Here is a 19,326-nt window from a genome sequence, read left to right as displayed (position 1 = left end):
TGCCATAGAGGTGTATGAGGTCTATATCATACCGCCATCTGCCTTCCATTTCATGAAAATTTTATTCATCCTAATAGATTTATAAGCTGTGACTGCAAGCGCCATTGGATGCCTTGTGCATAGAGAAGCATTAGCTGCAGTCAGTTCCTCCTCACTTATAGCACCTAAATCTCTATACACACAGGCAATACGGACTAGCAAGGGCTCGTTCACATCTGCGCCCCGGGTCTCCGTTTCCTGCCCGAAACTGGACAGGAGACGGAAACCTGCAGTCATTTTTCAAACATTCATTTGAATAGGTTTGGAAAGTGTCCGGCTGTGAGTGCCCATGAGCGTTTTGTGCTTTCCATGGCAAAACCGTTTTTTTTTTTTAAACCGGATACAAAGCCGGACATGCAGAACTTTGTGTCCGGTTAAAAAACCCCAAAAAAACCTGTTTCGCCGCAGAGAGTGCAAAACGCTCACAGCCGGACACGGTCTGCCAGGGCTCAGTCTTCTGTCAGCAGAAGACGGAAACTGAGATCGGGCGCTGGTATGAACCCAGCGTAAAGCCAATCCGAACCTAGTCAGATCTTCAGACTCCTTGTCCTGTAGCATAGTGATCTGTATTGCTGGGAGTCCCGGCCTCCTCGCAGGGGACAGTAGGGCTGCAGGGACCCCCAGCATAGATCACCAAGATACAAGGAGTCCCATCTCCTGACTAGGGAAATCCAGCGGATAGAATATTCCGGTCCACATTGACTAAAGTGAAGGGGGACGACAAGGAGCGGTATCTGTAGTCTGGTCTGAGCGGAATAGAAAACATACCCATATGAAATTTTAATTTCATGGAGTCTACGGCCCCACCGGACGTGGCGAGAACACATCGTGGTTCTTCCCGCAGCACTTTGAACAGAAAGTTTGCAGACTCTGCAGACTATTACAATTAGATCTACAGGAAAGCCACCGCCATTTCTGTAGACATAATTGACATGCTGCAATTTCCAAAACCGCACTGTTTTTGGAAATTGCAGTGTGTCCACGTTGCGGTTTTAAACGCATGGGATTCACACGAAACCCATCCACTTTGCCGTTACTGTAAAACGCTGCAATTTTTCCCGTGGCGTTTCCAACCTGTGGGGCCTAAAAGCAGCACAAATACAGTATTTATACTGACCAGGCCTAACAGGATGACCTGTTTTAATTTAGGAAATCCGATCCAGGGTCTATAAAATGTTTTTGGGCTACAGGAACTAGTCTGGGGTCCATATTTATTTAGAGGGTTTGGACTAAAGTCTTTGTTAAATTGGGGGGTGGGTGCAGGCTAGTCTGAGGTCTGTATATCAGATAGATTGCACCCTGTACTGGCCAGATCAATAGTATTAAACTGAACCCGGAGGAGGAGATCCATTAAAAAAACAAACATAAAATCAGGCACTTGGCAGGGCCGTGCGTGTGCAATGAACTTGACGCCAGCTCGCAACTGGCATAGACCTCGGGCATCAATGACACCAGTAAACTAATGCAAGTGATTATAACTCTGACATAGCAAAGAGGTAAGGGCTTCATAAAAGAGAAAGGGTCACAAAAAATTTGGATATTTCCATGACTTTCAAGCTAAATTTTTTCCTAGCATGTCTGTTTAGGCCGGTAACTCCAGGCGATCCAGGGACCGTATATCGTGGCCAATTCATCCAGCTCTTAGAGGTCCGGCCCCAGTTCTGTATTAGTGGATTTTTTACAAAGGAGAACAAGATTTTTTTTGCATATACTTGCAACAAGAAGTTGCAAGTATATACAGCTCCATTTCAACCAGCGATATCTTGGGATCTACTGGAAGTACAGGCATGTATTTTGAAGCAAAGATAGATTTGTGGCTTTAAGACTAGATAAAGATTGCATTTCATGCATAGAGGGGAATGCAATCCCCGAAAACAGATGTGAAGCGGGCCTAGGTAGTGAAGAGGTTGCAGCGTTTGTTTGACCCGGGCGAGAATCTGTCCATGTATTGGTGGATTTACCTGCTCGAACAAGTCAATGCAGCTGAGCCTCGTTTCAAGCAGTAACTTAACAGTTTCTTGGCCTGAGCTCGGCCGTGTGAAGTCAGACTTTGGACTACTAAGCTTAAAAACTACCAGATTTTTAACCCTTTAGTGGCAATTTCTTATACATTGAGGTCTGCCCGGTCACCAGCACCTGTTACATAAGCCATGACCACAACCCTACTCATACAGAGTTAGGGGCCGACATGCCGGGTAATAAACCACATTCCTGATAACTTTCACCATCTGGTCTACAAGTGGAAGCCTGCCAATGAGAGGCGATATAAATAACCACTCGCTGGCAGCAGTATGTGCAGAGAAATGGCGCCGCTCACTTGTCACCAAGTAGAAATTGGATTGTCACTCTGATGGGTCTTCTGAGCTAGACAATTAAAGGGGTTGTCCGAGACCTACCCTTGGGATAGCCCATCAGTGGGACATCAATATGGGATTGGTGGGGCCCAGACACCCAGCAGATATCTATAGTGTACAGAGCCAGAAGTAGGAGTTGGATGTCCAATAGTGATGGTCTGTGCTTGGCGTACTTCATCTTGGACAAACCCTTTAATCCTACTAATATTATAAATGTGAAAGTTTGTGTGTTTGCGGATCGATCACAGCCAAACGGCTGAATTAATTTTTTGGAGGTTTCACACAGGGCTACATATTGGTCAGGAAGGAAACCTAGGCTACTTTAAAAGTGGGTCACACACCCCAAATCACCACCGCGACCGTCAAAAGTTGGCTCCAGCTCCGCTGGAGGACCTGCCGTGACGTCAGCGCTGGAATTTTAACGCACCTCCTACTGGTACATGACGGTGTGTGGGCGGCCTATGGAGCCAGCGCCGCAGCTCCATATGTTGGCGGCGAAAAGTGGGCATGGCGAGGGACCATGTACAGTCTGTTAAAACTGGCGGCCGCTCACTCCAAGCCTTGAAGTGGACAGCCGCACGTCCCCGCATAGTGTGTGGCCAGGAACCCAGACGTCTCGGGCATGAGCGCACACGTCGGGTGTTCGTGCAGCAGCAAGACACACGCTTCAGGAGCATCGCCATGGTTAGTGCGGCGGGTATGGGGTGGGGGCTTGGAGGGAATAGGTAGTGAGGCCACCCGGGGGAGTTGGTATGTGTAGCACTGGCGGGGACGTTGTTGCGTGTGGATGGAGTGGCAGGCTTCGGTGCAGTACGGCTAGGAAACTGGCTCGGCGATGCTGCGCATGCACGGGGGAAGGCAGACAGGTGCGCAGGGGAGTGTGGGCCTGTGTAAGTTGTGATTGGCGCAGGGAGTGAGGGTGGCGTGGACAAAGTCACGGGTAATGCTAGTATATAATAGGCCAGTTTTAGGTACAGCGCTTAGTGGCAGATTTTGTGGCTTAGATACTGCAGACAGATGCCTGAGGGCCATGTAAGACGGTATAGCCATGTCCACAGACGCAGGAGATGCCCTGGAAGTGGTCATAAGAAAAGCAAGCGGTTGTCAATGCCAACCATTCAATCCAAAGGCCTTTAGAAAGTGAAGGCCCGATTGTTTACCATGGGCACCATTCCACTATATTCGGGTGCAGCTTTTTATGCCCCAATCCAACAACTTCGGAGTGTAAATCCACATGAAGAAAAGCCCAGGACCAGTAGCCAATTTTATAGAAGATCTCTATATTTACACATTACATTACAACAGTTAATAGGACAATATCAATAAAACCATAAACCAAAAAATAAATAAAAATGTAAAATTCTACATAAAATGAAGTTGCGAACATTGACTAAAAACCATGTAAAAATTCCTTAAAACATGAACATTAAAGCAGATCGACTGGAGACAAGGGAAACGGATCGATCGCAACGTTACCCACTGCGGATGTGTGCGCCGGCACATCCGCTTCAGGTCTGTAGTGTAAGAATGCAGTAATAGGATGGAAATACCTACACAAACTGCAACCTATACTGGAAACTACAACACCCAGCATGCCCTCAGCTGGATGAAACAGGTAGGAAAACAGAACAGTCAAGGATTGCTGAGATCTGCACCATGCAAGATACATGTACACCCTATAGGCACATCTGAGCGGAAGCCTCCATAGGTGTGCCGTACTGCCATGATACAGACGCCAGCTGGAGGATTGTGGGTAACAAAGTCTGTTATATCAGCTTATATAAAGTCATCTCTGGTTCACGAGACAGAACTAGCGACATCCATAGGACCAGCACCATATGTGGTCACATTCATGATGGCGGGAACGTTACTCTGTAGGCTTCTTCTGAAAGTACATGGAAATCTTCTTTGTTGAACTTGGGGCTGAAGTCTGAAGAAAGCAAAGAAAGGACACAGTTATATACAAGAACACGAATGAGGCAAACACACATTGATGGCGAGTAGAGATGAGCGAGTACTGTTGGGATCAGCCGATCCGAACAGCACGCTCGCATAGAAATGAATGGATGTAGCCGGCACCCGGGGGCTTAAGCGGCCGGCGTCAAAGCGGAAGTACCAGGTGCATCCATTCATTTCTATGGAGCGTGCTGTTCGGATCGGCTGATCCCAACAGTACTCGCTCATTTCTAGTGGCGATCACAATAAGCTTCTGTCTGGAGAAACCTAAACCCCAGCAATATTCGGTGTGACCTTTGCAAGCGTACCGAGAAGGATGACAGGCAAAGGTCAGAGGATACAGGTAATGTAGATCCGTTGGAAGTGGCGATACGGCTCCGACATAAACCCTAATCTCAATATCATCCAGTCTGTCTGGGACGATCGGCAGAGACACATGGATTGAAGCAAGCCTACAGCCATAGAAGATCTGTGCTTGGTTCTCCAAGATGGCGTGAACAGACTGAGAAGAACTGATGGAAGGCAGAGGTCACACCAAATATGGATGAGATTTACAAGTCTTCATAAAAATAAGCTATTAACTAGAGATGAGCGAACTTTGTTCGCATCAGCCGATCCGAACAGCACGTTCGGCCGGCGTCACAGGTGCTTCCATTCATTTCTATGGGTGCGTGCTGTTCGGATCGGCTGATCTGAACAGTGTTCGCTCATCTCTACTATTAACCCTTCTATGCCCAAAAGCATTCTTTCTAGTACGTGTGCATGCACATGCCAAGGTTTGCCCAATACTGTATATAACATTAAAAGCTGCTGGGTCAAGATCTCATCGAGATGCAAAGGCCTGAAGGTGCAAACCTGCTTGGAGTTGTACTTACACAGCCCCAGTATAGATCATAGTCTATAGCACTGTACGTTAGATTTCCTTGGTGTTAGGTGAAATGTCATTGCGATTGCAAAAACCTCAGAGTTCTAGTAGTTTGATTAGTAATTGTCAAGTACCATCTTGCTACTACTATGTGGGCAGGTCTACAGAAAGAGGCCAAGTGACTTAATACGTGCCAGAGGCAGTGTTGGCATTGGATGGCGGCACACACTTGATGTTGTCCTCGGACACTTTATGCCTCACTAGATGTGCGGAAACAGCAGAAATGCGCTTGGTTTGGAGCGTGCTACAGATTAGGGATAAGGAGTGGATGGCCACACCAAAGTGATAGATGTCAAGTGTCTATTACGGCGGATGTCAAGAAAGGGTTAAAAACAGCTTGTCATAAGGTAGGACTGCTTACATACTATCCATAACCTGTCCACTGCTCTAACTAGCTATGCCTTTAATAAAAGCACAGCTGTAAAAACCAAACCGATCCACATTAGCACTGCAATAGAGGTAATCTCCAACACTTAAGTGCTCCAGACATTTAGCTACCCCCACAGTTTTACGTAGCTGTGACAGACACCTGGAGGATCCAAAGAGACCACTACACTCACTAAAACTGATGGTAGAAGCTATAAAACAGCTCAATGCACAGAGTACTTAAGTATTAGGGCATGCCCCTACCTGATGACCTGCAGTTTTGCATGATCAAGCAGGTTCCCTTGAAATAAAACCATTATGGCCGCTTGCTGCTACCACTAGAGGGAGCTCAATGTTCACACAACCCTTTAAAAAGGAGAATTCCCATCTAGAGGTTGGGGTATGTAAACTAATGGGGCAGCTATACGTCAATTTTGGAGAAGTTTCATAGTCTGACAATACTTACAGATACGGGGGAGTTTGCGGTGCTTCTCGCAGGGGTCTTTTTTGCACTTGCGCTACTTGAGGGACTGTTTGCTCCTTTGCAGTGTGTTGAGGATTTATCAGATTTCATTTTGCTCCCCAATGCAAACAGCCAGTTTTTCTCCGGCGTGTTTTCTTTGTTTTTGAGTCCAGATTTTACAATAGAGGGCGATTTCATGGCACCATCAGGGACATCTATGGCACGTTTAGCAGCAGGTTCCTCTACAGAGTCTTTGCCCAGATCGGCCACATTTAGACACCTTGTGCCCGCGCCGTCATCCTTCTCTACATCACACAGCTCTAGCTTGGACTTCTTCACGCTCGGGTCCAGCTCAGTCACACAGTTACAGCAAGTAAAACATTCGTGCTCTGCATTTTCGTTGCTGGTCTCCAGACGCCTCTTCGCCCTCTTCTCATACGTAGGTGGCGCTTTTGACTCAGAAGCTGTGGAGTATTGTTCAACGGGAGTAAACGCCTTCCGAGGGGATGGCGTTTTGGGGAGGGGCATCAGCAACCTTGGTGTACAAGTAACCCAATTTCTTATGGAGACTTTAGATAGTGACTGTGAGCTGGAAGGCGTCATGGAGGACACCGCTTTCTGCCTCTCGGGGGTGAACAGTTTGGATATGGCCAGGAAAGGAGAGGTCGGTGTGCTTGAAGACATTGGGAGGTCGCCGGTATAACTTGGCGCACAGGTGGCCGGTGTTGGAGAAGACATTGTTAGCAGACTTTTACCCCTGGGAGATTTTGCAGGTGTGCGGAGTACGGCAGCTACGAGAGGGGGAAATAAGGTTAGACTTAATTCAATGACTTTTCAGAACACTAAACTAAAAGTTTTACCTTTCATGGATTGTATATACATTTATTCCAAAACTTTCTATCTTTGAGCATGAGAGCAGCAGTAAGGTAAATCCTTATTACAAGAGGACCATGAGATTTGTAACACCTTTATCAGATTCTCCTCTGGTCCTTATTACTGCATAAAATAAGTGACGACTTTCCAATCGCTGCGATTACACGTTACTATGGTAAGAGACTAAATTATATATTTATTACAACCACCAACCCTAACGTATAAAAGCCTAGTGAATATAGCAGTGGCTGGAAAGTGGATATAATGCACAGAACTACCAGACACATGAAAAGCGGACCCCTGTTACTCCCTAGGTGGTGTATTTGCTTAAAGGGATTCTACCATTAAAACTTTTTTTTGGTTGGATAAGACGTCAGAATAGTCTTTAGAAAGGCTATTCGTCTCTTACCTTTAGACGTGATCTCCGCCGCGCCGTTTCTTAGAAATACCGTTTTTACAAGAATGCAAATGAGTTCTCCAGTAGCGATGGGGATGGGCCCCAGCGCTCAAACAGCAATGAGGGCGTCCCCACCGCTGCCAGAGAAGTGTCTCCAAGTGCCACCTCCTTATTCGTCCACCGCATCATCTTCAATGTCTTCCGTAACTTCTAGCAAAGCAGACGGCGCAGGCGCACAGGTCACGGGAAAATGGTCGCTTGCACAGTACTGTTAGCGGCCATTTTCCCGTGGCCTGTGCACCTGCTCAGTCCGCTCGGTTACGAGCCTGCACTGGAAGAAGTCATTGAACATGACGCTGCGGACACAGAAAAAGGTGGCGCTTGGAGACACTTCTCTGGCAGCGGTGGGGATGCCCTCATCACTGTTTGAGCGCTGGGGCCTGCCCCCATTGCTGCGGGAGAACTCATTTGCATACCGGAAAAAAATAAACAAACGGTATTTCTGAGGAACGGCGCAGCGGAGACCACGTCTAAAGGCAAGAGACGAATAGCCTTTCTAAAGGCTATTCCGACGTCTTATCCACAAAAAAAAAAAAAAAAAAGTTTTAATGGTAGAATCCCTTTAATCTGTTCTGGGGCTAACACTGCGGTAGCTGTAGGCTTATATTGTAACTAACTCTCAGAAAGTGGAATTTTTTTAATAACTGGAGAGCCATAGGTTAGTGGATTGTAGATCTTGTATGGCTGTAAGGTGAACGCCCACCTGTAGATGGAAATTCAATCTTCTTTTGATAAGTCCATCCCACTTTCATCATATTTTCTTCTTCGATTCTCTTGCCGTTTCCCTTCTTCAGTCTCCAAACTCTTACAGTGTTATCATCGGAGCACGTAACAATCTATTGGGGAACAAAATACAAGGATTTAGTGTAAACAGCCCCGAAAAAACAAACCTACTATCTAGTCCCCAACAGACAACATAAGGGAAGATTCACGGTGAGATTTGATACAAACAAATGCATGTGACTGCTCCATTCATCTAAATGGGGATTGCAGAGATCCCCGAGTTTGCTGCCAAACCCCATCAAGAAAAACGGAACCGCTCTGCAAAAATTTCTGCACGTGTGAATAATCACTTAGAGAAGACAACGCTGCCGCCACTGTGACGGTGGTTGTATTCAATGCAGAATAATCCGTATTAATAAGGACAAACCTTGGTGAAGTCAGTAGGAGACCAAGTGACAGAGGTGACTTCTTGATTGTGCCCCTGAAGCATCACAGGAGGAGTGTAAGGATTGGAAACCTACAACAGAAATGAATTGTTAATGCATTATTTTTTGCATAAAATAAGTAAATGAATATAAAACTACAGCCAGAGCTTAGAAAAGGAAGGAAAGCTAAACAGGGGGAAGGCAGTGATGGGTCAGAAGACAGCGCTGATCTTCACCAGTGAGCCCGAGCACTCAGAAGAGTTACAGAGAGCAAAGGGAACATGTACAGAAATGCTACACCAGCATGGTCTGCTCCACATGTAACAGGCTGCTATACTTTATTAGTAATGGTATAAGCCTTAGGACCACCCAACTATTCCGCTCCCTATAATTAGTCCTAGAAACGTAAAGAACAATGTACTATATAATGCTCAGGGTGCAGACGGCACACCACGTATACCCAGCATCAGTCATACAGTATACATGTACAAGATAGTGGCCAAGGTGTTCAAGGTTGGAGTTCATGGCCAACTTAAGACAAAAGATGCTGAAAGATTCATACATTTTTGCTGCAAGATATAACTGCACAGCTAACCACAAGTATCATACATCTATAATACTAACAGGAAACCTCAATGCACCCAACGCCAAGATATGCAAATCACCATTGCTCTACATCACACACATAGGAGGGGGAAGTCACTGCAAGTACGGTACATGAAAGCACCAAGAGCTGCCGATAGCAAGTACATCAGGACAAGACAGTCTGTACGGTCACACCAAGTCATGTGCCAATATACTAAGGAATTTATCAGAGGTCAAAGACTATAGAAAATATGTTTATATCGAAAAATTTTTTATTAAATTGTAAAACATCATGACAAACTGTGTGATGAACCATCCTATAACAACATATATGTGGCTTATAAACGTGTAGGGTGACAGACAGCATTAGTAAATCTGCATATATTACATGTCTGCATTGCATATAAACATGGACATTAGTATCATACGTTCTACTTATAGTATTCGGTACGACACCACTGCGTATACAGCATGCAAGAATCGGCAAAGCAAGAGGGGCATTTGCAGGATCTAGGCAGTCACATGACCCCTTGAGAGCCGTTTGCAGAGGGGCCGACTGGCCGAGGCGGCGGTGGGGGGTTATTCTGTACATCCCTCAGTCATTTTCACTAGTTTCCACTACAGCCATGTAGCACAGTAGACGTTCCTGTGTACGCGGAGCACATGTGAGGAGGAAGAAGCAGCATCTGCTCCTCAGCTGACAGACACTTTCACTCTGCAAGGCGACGATTCCAGTCTGTCCAGCTGTTCTGAGCTCACAACATACAACAGACAGCCATTCATACACAACATGTGTCACCCCGGGAGGGGAGGGCTGTGAACAGTATGGGGGAACCTTGTGACTATGTGAATACATTCCAGTAAGCTTCCTCATGGACCATACATTGGTTCAAGCTTTGGTTTATCATCGGGGGTAAAGGGACGGCAGCCTCTGTAACCCCCTCAAGTTACTAAAGTAATGGGCAAGCTTTACTAAAAACTGGATGGCTGAAATAGGGATCATAAACCAACAGTACCTATATGGATGGAAGGTAGTAGTATACCCTGTACAAAGAGTTCTCCAGCGAGTCTTTCATCCACCTCTTCCTCTGGCATTTCATACGCTAGGGGTAACCTGGTGGGTACCCGGCTGGCTCTGACCCCAAATCACATGGTGAAATCAGCACCCGGCCCTCTAATAGAGGAGGACACTGACTGAGACCCCTAATATTAACTCAGTGTGCCATCTGAATCTTTGCAATAGCAATTTATTAGTAGAGATGAGTACCATTCGAAACGGCCGTCTCGAACAGCACTCACCCACAGGAATGAATGGAAGCGGCCGGCACGCAGACTTTGCCGGCGGCTTAACCCCATGCATCCATTCATTCCTATGGGTGCGTGCTATTCGAAACAGGAGTTTTGAATAGTACTCGCTCATCTCTATTTATTAGCATTTCAATATATGTTGCCTGCACAGGCTGCCATGAAACCCTATAGAATAAGCATTTCTAGAAACACTTACCTTCCAGATATAAGCACTGTGGTCACTGGAGCCGCTAAGGAGAAACTGACCGTCAGGACTCAGGCAGGACTTTATATAAAAGGTGGAGTTTTGATGGCCGCTGAATACAGAAACTGAGAAGAGAAAACGGGGATAGCGGATCAGACGCATGAAGGGTTACAGGAGCACAGGCAGACCCTCCATTACCTATTATATCGCTCAGATGACGGCAGCCATATTTCATTAATATGAGTTTTGCGCAGTTATGGTAACCGGCCCATTAGACTACTTGTGTTTACATCTACTTAAAAGCATTAGAAGGACCGCTGTAAAAATGAGTTGTGAAAGCAGACACAAGCTAAAAATAAGCCGGTAACCAGGGCACACCACACTCTCCCCGGAGAAGGAATTCCTGCAATGTCATAAATCTTACAGCGGGTTCACTTCCACATAAAGAGCCGGAGAGCTGTGAATTCCACTCAAACCTCTTACCAGCTTGACCTCAAGTCGAGAAAGTAGACAACACTTTACTTGTACGCTCCATGCAAACCCATTGTAGGATTTATGGGGATGATACTGCCCCCTGCTGCTTGATACAGGGAATGCATTCTAAGATACTAAAAAGCCTTTACACTCAAATGCAGAGGGTTCGGGTCGGTCCTGTGTCACAAAGAAATTACTGTGACATAGAAGTCGCAGGCCTAATCTGAGTGGAAGTGTCGCATGTGAACAGGGGGATAACTATTAGCTGATGCAAGTGAGCGCTGAGTTTCTTGAGGGTTAGTTCACACGGGGAGTGGAAGCGCAGATTTTGGCACCGAGAGTGACGCAGGGAGCCGCGTCACTTTCGAATCAAAACCCGCCTGCCACAACTCCCCCCCCCCCCATTAGAGTAGGCTCAAATGAATGGGCCGGAGGTTGCTGCGGCTCAATGAGCCGCTGAAACCACCTGAAGAAAGGGCAGCTCGCTTTTTTTCATAAGCAGCAACATGCGGATTATACGCACCATAATCCGCCCCCTCTGTGCCCGTGTGAACTAGCCCTGATATAGTTATAGTTATCTTGCTTGCCTTTCCAGCCTAACTTATTTGTTCAATCTCCATCCAAATGTTAAAGGTCACCACTAGTGATGGCTCATACAGTATTATTTGTGTATTGACAGTAACCTCTATTACAGAATTGTCTGAATACTGTATAAGCAATACCGCCCCTGCTACCTCTTGTATCATAGATTGTAAGCTCTCTTGAGCAGGGCCCTCAGTCCCATTGTGTGAAATTAAATTCTTTGTTATGTATCAGTCTGTATCTGAACCCTACAAATTGTCCAGTGCCGTGGAATATGTTGGCGCTATATAAATAAAATGTATTATTATTATCTTGCGTGCGTGTTTGTTCTACTGTAGAGAAGCCTCATTTCTGACAGTCTGGTGGTTTCTTTGGCGTGACAAGACTGCCGGTATCACGAGTGGTCTATAAAGAGGGAGTAGCTGGAAATAAGAGTCAGCCATTGAGAGTGCTAATATAAAGTCTGCAGACAGTCATGAAGATAACCCCTGACCTGGCCTTGAGGCACAACCATACAATTCTCCCACATACTACGTTTATCAGCAGGTATACTGATTAATTACACTACATTAACCAAACCTGGAGGATAACACACGATCAGCTGCCTGTAAGCTATATACTCCCGAGGTAAAGGAGCGTTGGTCCCATCACACTTACCAGGATCACGCTTTATCCCGGCGATGTTAAACATGTAGATATTATCATCAGTACAGCTGGCGAATAGGCTGGTGCAGGTGGAGTCTAAAATTAAGCTAGAATAACCTGAAAAATAAGAACAGATGCAATATTTCAGTAACACTGTTATATGGCTTACAGTATAACAATTACTATAGCAAATGAACCCCAGTCATGAAGAATTTACACTCTTTTAAAGATACAGGTACAGTGTGGATTTTTTTTTCCTCTAAGATTGTGAGTCCCATATAGGGCACACAATGTACATTTTTTCCTATCAGTATATCTTTGTAGTATGGGAGGAAATCCACGCAAACACGAGGAAAACATACAAACTCCTTGCAGATGTTGTTCCTGGCAGGATTCGAACCCAGGACTCCAGAGCTGCAAGGCTGCAGTGCTAGCCACTGAGCCATCGTGTTGCCCCAAAGTGTGGATTAATATCAGTCACTGTGGGTTATTCCTTAATTATGGATGAGTATAGACATAGCATAAAATATTTCTTAGATTCTGCTGGTGGCCATTACTAGACAACAAACATGAGCAGGCAGAGATGAGTCTTCTACTGGTAGAAAGTTACCATTGTGCGTTTGTCCTGCTCAGGCCACTCATGTACCCACATCATTCTCTAGATATTACATGTGATCACAGACAGAACATAGAAATAAAGGATTGACGTACCAAGTTTCCGAGTGCTGCTTCCAGGATAAGGCAGAGATTTTGCAGGGATGGGGTCCTGGCGGTATGTGGTGTAATTTTTTCTCAAGTCCCACATCTTAATAACACTGTCGGAAAATAAGCCAAAGATTAGGAGATAAGTGTCTAACAGACTGCCGTAAACAGGCAAGAAGAGTTCCTCTAAGGCAGGGAACCTTCGGCTCTCCTGCTGTTGTAAAGCTACAACTCCCAGCATGCTCCATTCACGTCCATTGGATTTCCAAGAACAGCAGAGTAAGTATGCATGCTGGGAGTTGTAGTTTTGCAACAGTTGGAGAGCTGAAGGTTGCCTCCCCCTGGTCTAAGGTCTCCTTGTGAATGCAAAACTGCTCAATTTTCTGGAGCGGTGGGCGTTTTACAGTCCCGCAAACCCTATAGGAGTGAATGGACCACCAATCATGCACTGGCCCTCCATTAATAAGAATCCCAGGAAATCCCCACTTCAAAATGGTGAAACATATACTGGACACCATGGACTGTACATAAGCATTGGGGTGGTGCAGGATAAAACTGATGTGTGCTATAATACACTTTGGGCATCACTTACCCATCGACCGCTCCAGCAGATATTAGTGTGTGCTCATCTTGGAAGACAACCACAGTCACGCTCTGCTGAGAGTCCTAAAGGTGAAGGAGAAAGTCAGTGAGAAGATCACGCAATAATAAGCAAACTAGAAACTGCCGATTTTTGAGATTGACAACTTGCTAATGGTGGAAGTCTGATCACTGGGACTCCACCGATTCGCCTGTATTGTGTCAGGTATTGAGTATAATGCTCAGGCGGGTGGCTAAAAGGATATCTAGAGAGGCAATGCATCTGCACATCACATCTTCAGTCCTAGCCTTTAGGATTGGTGGAAATTTTAAGGAGTCGGAACCCCCTGAACAGAAAGGCTTTTGCTTTGTCTAGATATGACCACACATCCATCTATAGCTGGCCATAGATTCTTCATAGATAAATGTGTTCATTAATACTATTTTGCCATCTACACCTTCTAGGGTCTCGACCAACTTAAATTTGGTTCTTACCACAGCTGGGGCAAGTCCTTTGGCGCCTGGTTTTCGCTTCTTCATTTTCAGTGGGGTTTGTTTTTTGGGCGCATTGTGAGCCCCGGTAATCTGGTTAACTTGTCTATAGGAACCATCTAAAAAAGACACAGCTTGTGTAAATCTTCCAAGCCAGCTCAAAGCGAACACATGCTTTATATTACATGGAGTTAGAAATAATTTGGGGAGTCATTCTTGCTAACATTTCATTAAATTGAAAGCCACAGATATCGGGAGTGTAAGTTTACCTTTTTTGTTGCATCGAGTGTCCCAGACGATAATGTTGCCATCTCGCCCTCCGGTGCTGAAGACAGCTGGGGAGCAAAAAAAAAAAAAAAAAAAAAAAAAAAAATTACAAAAAAAATCAGTACAATTGCAGATATAGGTGTCAAAAGGGGACATTAAACATCGCAATTCAATGTCAGTGCATTGCAAAATTGACGTCAGCGCTCTCCCAATTTCACTCACGCATATGCACCCTTGACCATACATGCGTATGGTCAAGGGTGCATATGCATGAGTGAAATCGGGAGAGCGCTGACGTCAATTTTGCAATGCACTGACATTGAATTGCGATGTTTAATGTCCCCTTTTGACACCTATAGCAGCAATTGTTGCAGTGATCTTCCGACTGAGGGGTGACTAGCATGATAACCCGAGGGCAAAAGAGTTTGGCAAATGGATTTCAATTAATGTTGGGGAAGAGAATTGAAGGCCAACATACACATTACATGGCGGGTCACGTCTGCTGAAATCAGAGGGTTGAGATGATGCTTATCTAGTATATGCAGCCACCATATAAAGTACTTACCTTTTTCAAGCTTGGAGAACGTAACAGACTTCAGACTGCACTGGTGTCCTTTACATTCCCCAAGAAGCTCCCCAGCCTTCACATCAAATAGCTTAGCAGTCTGATCTCCAGAAGCGGTGACCTGTAAAATAAGGAGCGATATAAACATCACTGATAGAAATTTATTCAGACCATTCCTTCCAAGGAAGCTATTCCAAGATCTACATGCACCCTATACACGAGGATCCCGATGTGCAGAATAATCATTGCTTATCGATGCACTCAACTAATTCAAGAACCAAAGCCTAAGATTTACTTACCAGCTTGTGCTCCCCGGGTACCCAGGCAAGGTCAAAGACTGCATTAGTGTGCGCCTGCCAATCTACAAGGTGGGGGAGGAAAACAAGTTATTCAACTATATGTGGACAAGAAAAACATGTACCAAGCTCTCCCGCCATCTAAGTTACTGAGCTGAGGAGATCAAACAGAAGACAATTGTTCTACTCTGGTAGGCTCATAGGACAGTCTGCTTCTTAAGTGATTTCTGGCCTTATAAGACTGATTGCCTAGCCTTAGGTGAGGTCATCACATGAGGATCAGCAAAGTCCAGTACCCTGCAGATCAGCTGTTTGAAATATAATTGGTGCTCTGCAAGCACCATTTCCGAGGCTGTCATATGGCGTGCCTTCAGGTCAGTCCCACTCAAGTGAGTGGGGCTGCAATACAGAGTACAATTGCTATACAATGTACAGAACGGATCAGGCGGATGGGGGACCAAAAGTTCCCCTAAGACCTCCTTGTGAATGGGGGTGTAGGCGTCTTATGTTCACTGGGGGACCCGGTGATTGGACAGTTATCCTGCCTTGTGGTTGGGGATAAATGGCCATAGTGGCACAACCTCTCTATGGTAAAGGCCCCATGCTGCAGTAAAGCTGCTTTTTTGTTGCAGATTTTAAAGTTTTTTGTTGTTTTTTTGAGCCAACCCAAGGAGAGGTCACAGAAGAAATGGGAAAGTTTTTTGCAACGTGAAGCCTTAGCGTGAACGGGATTGGTAAGCATGAGAAAACCAGAGAAGAGCGACATCTGTCCACGGACTGCACCTGGTGTTGCAGCTCTGCTACACTGAAAGGCTGAGCTGCAATGCCAGACATCTTGTGGCACGGTTTACAAAAAGCGTATGTGTTCTTCCATAATCTTATCCAACCCCTTGACTTCCTACATTCATAGCAGTACAAATGTAACATTATAGAGATTCATGGTTTACAAAGTTGAACAAGAACCTGACTCTCACCTTTCACTATCTTGCGCTGCACGTCCCGGCACTCTGTATCATACAGTCTTACAATGCCCTCCTCGTTGGTCACGGCAAGAATGTGAGGAATATCTGGAACTAAAAATCAAGAAGCTGAAGGGCATCTGGAAGAGGTGACGTCTTACATTCAATGACCGCACCGACAACCTGGCAAGTGACATCGGTCCTGTAGGGCAAGCATAGCAATACCAGACAAAATAGAGAACTGAAGTCGTCTTACCTGAACTGAAGGAACATCCAAAAGGCGGCACAGCTACCCCGACCTCACCATACGAGATATATTCATCATTGCTGAAGCACTGAAAATCCTGTAGGAGACTCTGGAGGGGGAACCCATAGGAGGAGCCTGTTTTGGAAGAGATTTTTCAGTAATGAGTAAGGAGACATTCAAATCGGCACCAGTCATCTTTGGAGACCGAACAGAGAAATTTTTTGTTTGAGGTTTAAAAAAAACAGACCCCATTATAGTGAATGGTGTCCAGCAGACCGAGGATTACTGCCATTTTAGAAGTCTGGAAGGCTGTTCTGGTCATCTGCCAGTCGAGAACAACAGAGAGGCGATGCTACTATGGATCCTGCTAGAAACTGAAAACCTCAACACCGACCGTCACCACAAAGGAGCATTTCAGAGTAGTACAGACTGTACAGTACTAGGTGAGATGCAGAGGATTGTGCAGCTGTCAGCAACAGAATAATGCAAGTTACTTATAGTCCAACACAACGTGTCCCTGTAGACAAGCTATCATTTACTAAATGAGTTAGAAGACCCTTCACCAATAGTCGCTGCTCTACTGGCCCACTGCTCCTGACCAGTGCTGTTTGTTTTAGAGCCTGATATTAACTAGACTCTCGAATGTCAAGTGGGCGGTGTCAGAGCTCCAATTACAGCTGGACCAGGTGTAGGGAACCTTCGGCTCTCCAGCTGCTGTGAAACTACAACTCCCATCATGCTCCATTCACTTCCATGGAAGTTCCAAGAACAGCAGAGCAAGTATGCATGCTGGGAATTGTAGTTTTGCAACAGCTGGAGAGCCGTACGTTCCCTACCCCTGAGCTGGACAGTGTTAAGGGGCATTCACACCGAGTATTTTGGCACAGATTCTGACGCAGAATCCGCACGGAAAAAAAAAGCCTCCCCATTGATTTCAATGGGTTCCGTTTTTTCCATGCAGAACCCATTAAAAATCAATGGGAGGCTTTATTTCCGCGTGGATGCTGACGCGAATTCCGCATCAAAAACAGCACATGGAAATTCTGTATGAATGCCCTCTAAGGGAGCCTTCACACGGCGTAAACGCGCTTGTATTTTTGCAAAATACACGTGTAAAAATAAATCTCCCACAGACTTCAATGATATTTTTTACACGTGTAAAAATACACCTGTAAAATGTCATTGAAGTCAATGGGAGTCTTATTTTTACACGTGTATTTTGCAAAAATACACGCGTTTACTCTGTGTGAAGGCTCCCTAAGGGAGGGTTCACACGGAGTTACGTGCCGCGTGATGTGGCACGTAGACGCCGCGTGAACTTTTGCAGGCCGTATACGCTCCCATTGGATTTCAACGGGAGCGTGGATCGTATACGTGACGCTGTTTTGTGGCTGCAGAATCACGGCCGCAAAATAGCACCGCGTATACGATCCACGCTCCCATTGAAATCAATGGGAGCATGAACAGCCTGCAAAAGCTCACGTGGCACGTAACTCCATGTGAACCCTCCCTTAGTGTTCATTCACATGGTGTATTTTGGTGCTGAACCCGTGTCAGAATCCACGTGGCAAAAACGCCTCCCTATGGGTTCTGCTAGTGGAGAAAGCGCTTCCTTCAGGCGGATTCCACCTTCAAAAACCAATGCACTCCATGGGAGGTGGAAAATCCACGTGGAATTGGCAAAAAAACTTGTGTAAAACTGCTAATGCTTTTTTTTAAGGTCCATACACTGTGCTGGAAGAAAAAAAAAAACCCATTTCCTAATTCCTGACGTAGATTTTTTCCTTGTCGTGTGAATAGACCCTTAGAGTCGCACCGCCCCCTGACTGACATCACCCTCAAAGTTAGAGAGTCTAGTCTGGATATCAGACTTGCTCAAGGAGGGGAGGGGGAGGGGGAGGGGGGGGGGGGGAGAGAAAAATTCTAGCTGCACAGACCCTGTATAGCAATGACTATTGAAAACGGAAAATAAGACATTTGTGAAGCTCGTCCCTCCAACTAGTGATTGACTGGCAGTTTCATGGAAGGGGAAGTTATTAAACTTACATTTCTAACTCGTGTCATAAAAAGAACCAAGAACAAATGGGCAAATGCACCAGAGATGCAGCACAATAACACACATGCACCCCAGAAAACAGGTTGGTTAATAACCCCCCCCCCCCCCAATGCATGTGCCATATATAATACATCAATAATGCATAACAAAGTGTAAACTACCGCCATACGCTGCCCAAAGAGCGCCATAAACAGAAACACATTGCACCGGTTATGGCAGAATATGGAAAACTACTAGGCCACGCTTGATAAAACCCAGCGGTGTGAACAGTTACATAGACTCTATGTGAGGACTCTCAGGAGAGGCCCAAAATTACTAAATCTTCACCAATTGCACATTTATTTTTATGGTAACGTTAACCCATTGCAGTCCAAAACCACACACCCTTTAGGAACCAACCAGCAGGCAAGGGGTCAGGCATGCAAGGGTTAAACCAAGGGACGCAAAGCCAGTAAGTGCAGCAGTGCGGCGCACGGTAAGTCCCAGCATGCCCCGGTGCTGCAGGCCACAATGGCACATTGCACACCCCCACCCTGGAGGTCTCACCCCCCACTCCCTGTATTTCTACTCACCACTGCGGCCCCAGCGAGACTTGTTCACCACACACTGGAATAAAGACATTGCAATGGAGTAACACCCGCGTCTCCGAGAGCAGACAGGCCGAGAGGTCGCAGCCCTTGCGCCAGTTACCCGCCTTGTCCAGCCGCCGGGCGCTAACACTAAACTCCCGCGAAATCAAAGGTGTAATCTCCCGCGAATTCTACCTTAGCGTCTTAATTGGTTGCTGCAGTAGCCAATCCCTGA

The 19,326-nt window shown here is 45.8% G+C and overlaps 1 protein-coding gene across 1 annotated transcript; it reads right to left on the bottom strand.

Moving 5' to 3' along the window:
- Positions 1 to 4,260: 4,260 nt before the first annotated feature.
- Positions 4,261 to 19,143, bottom strand: DTL (denticleless E3 ubiquitin protein ligase adapter). Its single transcript, XM_075267123.1, has 15 exons — positions 19,098 to 19,143; positions 16,476 to 16,601; positions 16,235 to 16,333; positions 15,264 to 15,325; positions 14,965 to 15,085; positions 14,402 to 14,467; positions 14,136 to 14,251; positions 13,654 to 13,727; positions 13,071 to 13,174; positions 12,372 to 12,476; positions 10,671 to 10,783; positions 8,584 to 8,673; positions 8,137 to 8,269; positions 6,107 to 6,894; positions 4,261 to 4,323 (listed from the first exon to the last, which is right to left on the bottom strand). The coding sequence occupies exons 1-15, from the start codon at positions 19,141 to 19,143 to the stop codon at positions 4,261 to 4,263; spliced, it is 2,106 nt and encodes a 701-aa protein (XP_075123224.1).
- Positions 19,144 to 19,326: the final 183 nt, after the last annotated feature.

Source organism: Leptodactylus fuscus, chromosome 3 (genome assembly GCF_031893055.1).
Source record: "Leptodactylus fuscus isolate aLepFus1 chromosome 3, aLepFus1.hap2, whole genome shotgun sequence".
NCBI lineage: Eukaryota > Metazoa > Chordata > Amphibia > Anura > Leptodactylidae > Leptodactylus > Leptodactylus fuscus.
The sequence above is the reverse complement of the archived record's forward strand: the minus strand, read 5'-3'. Positions and strand labels throughout refer to the sequence as shown.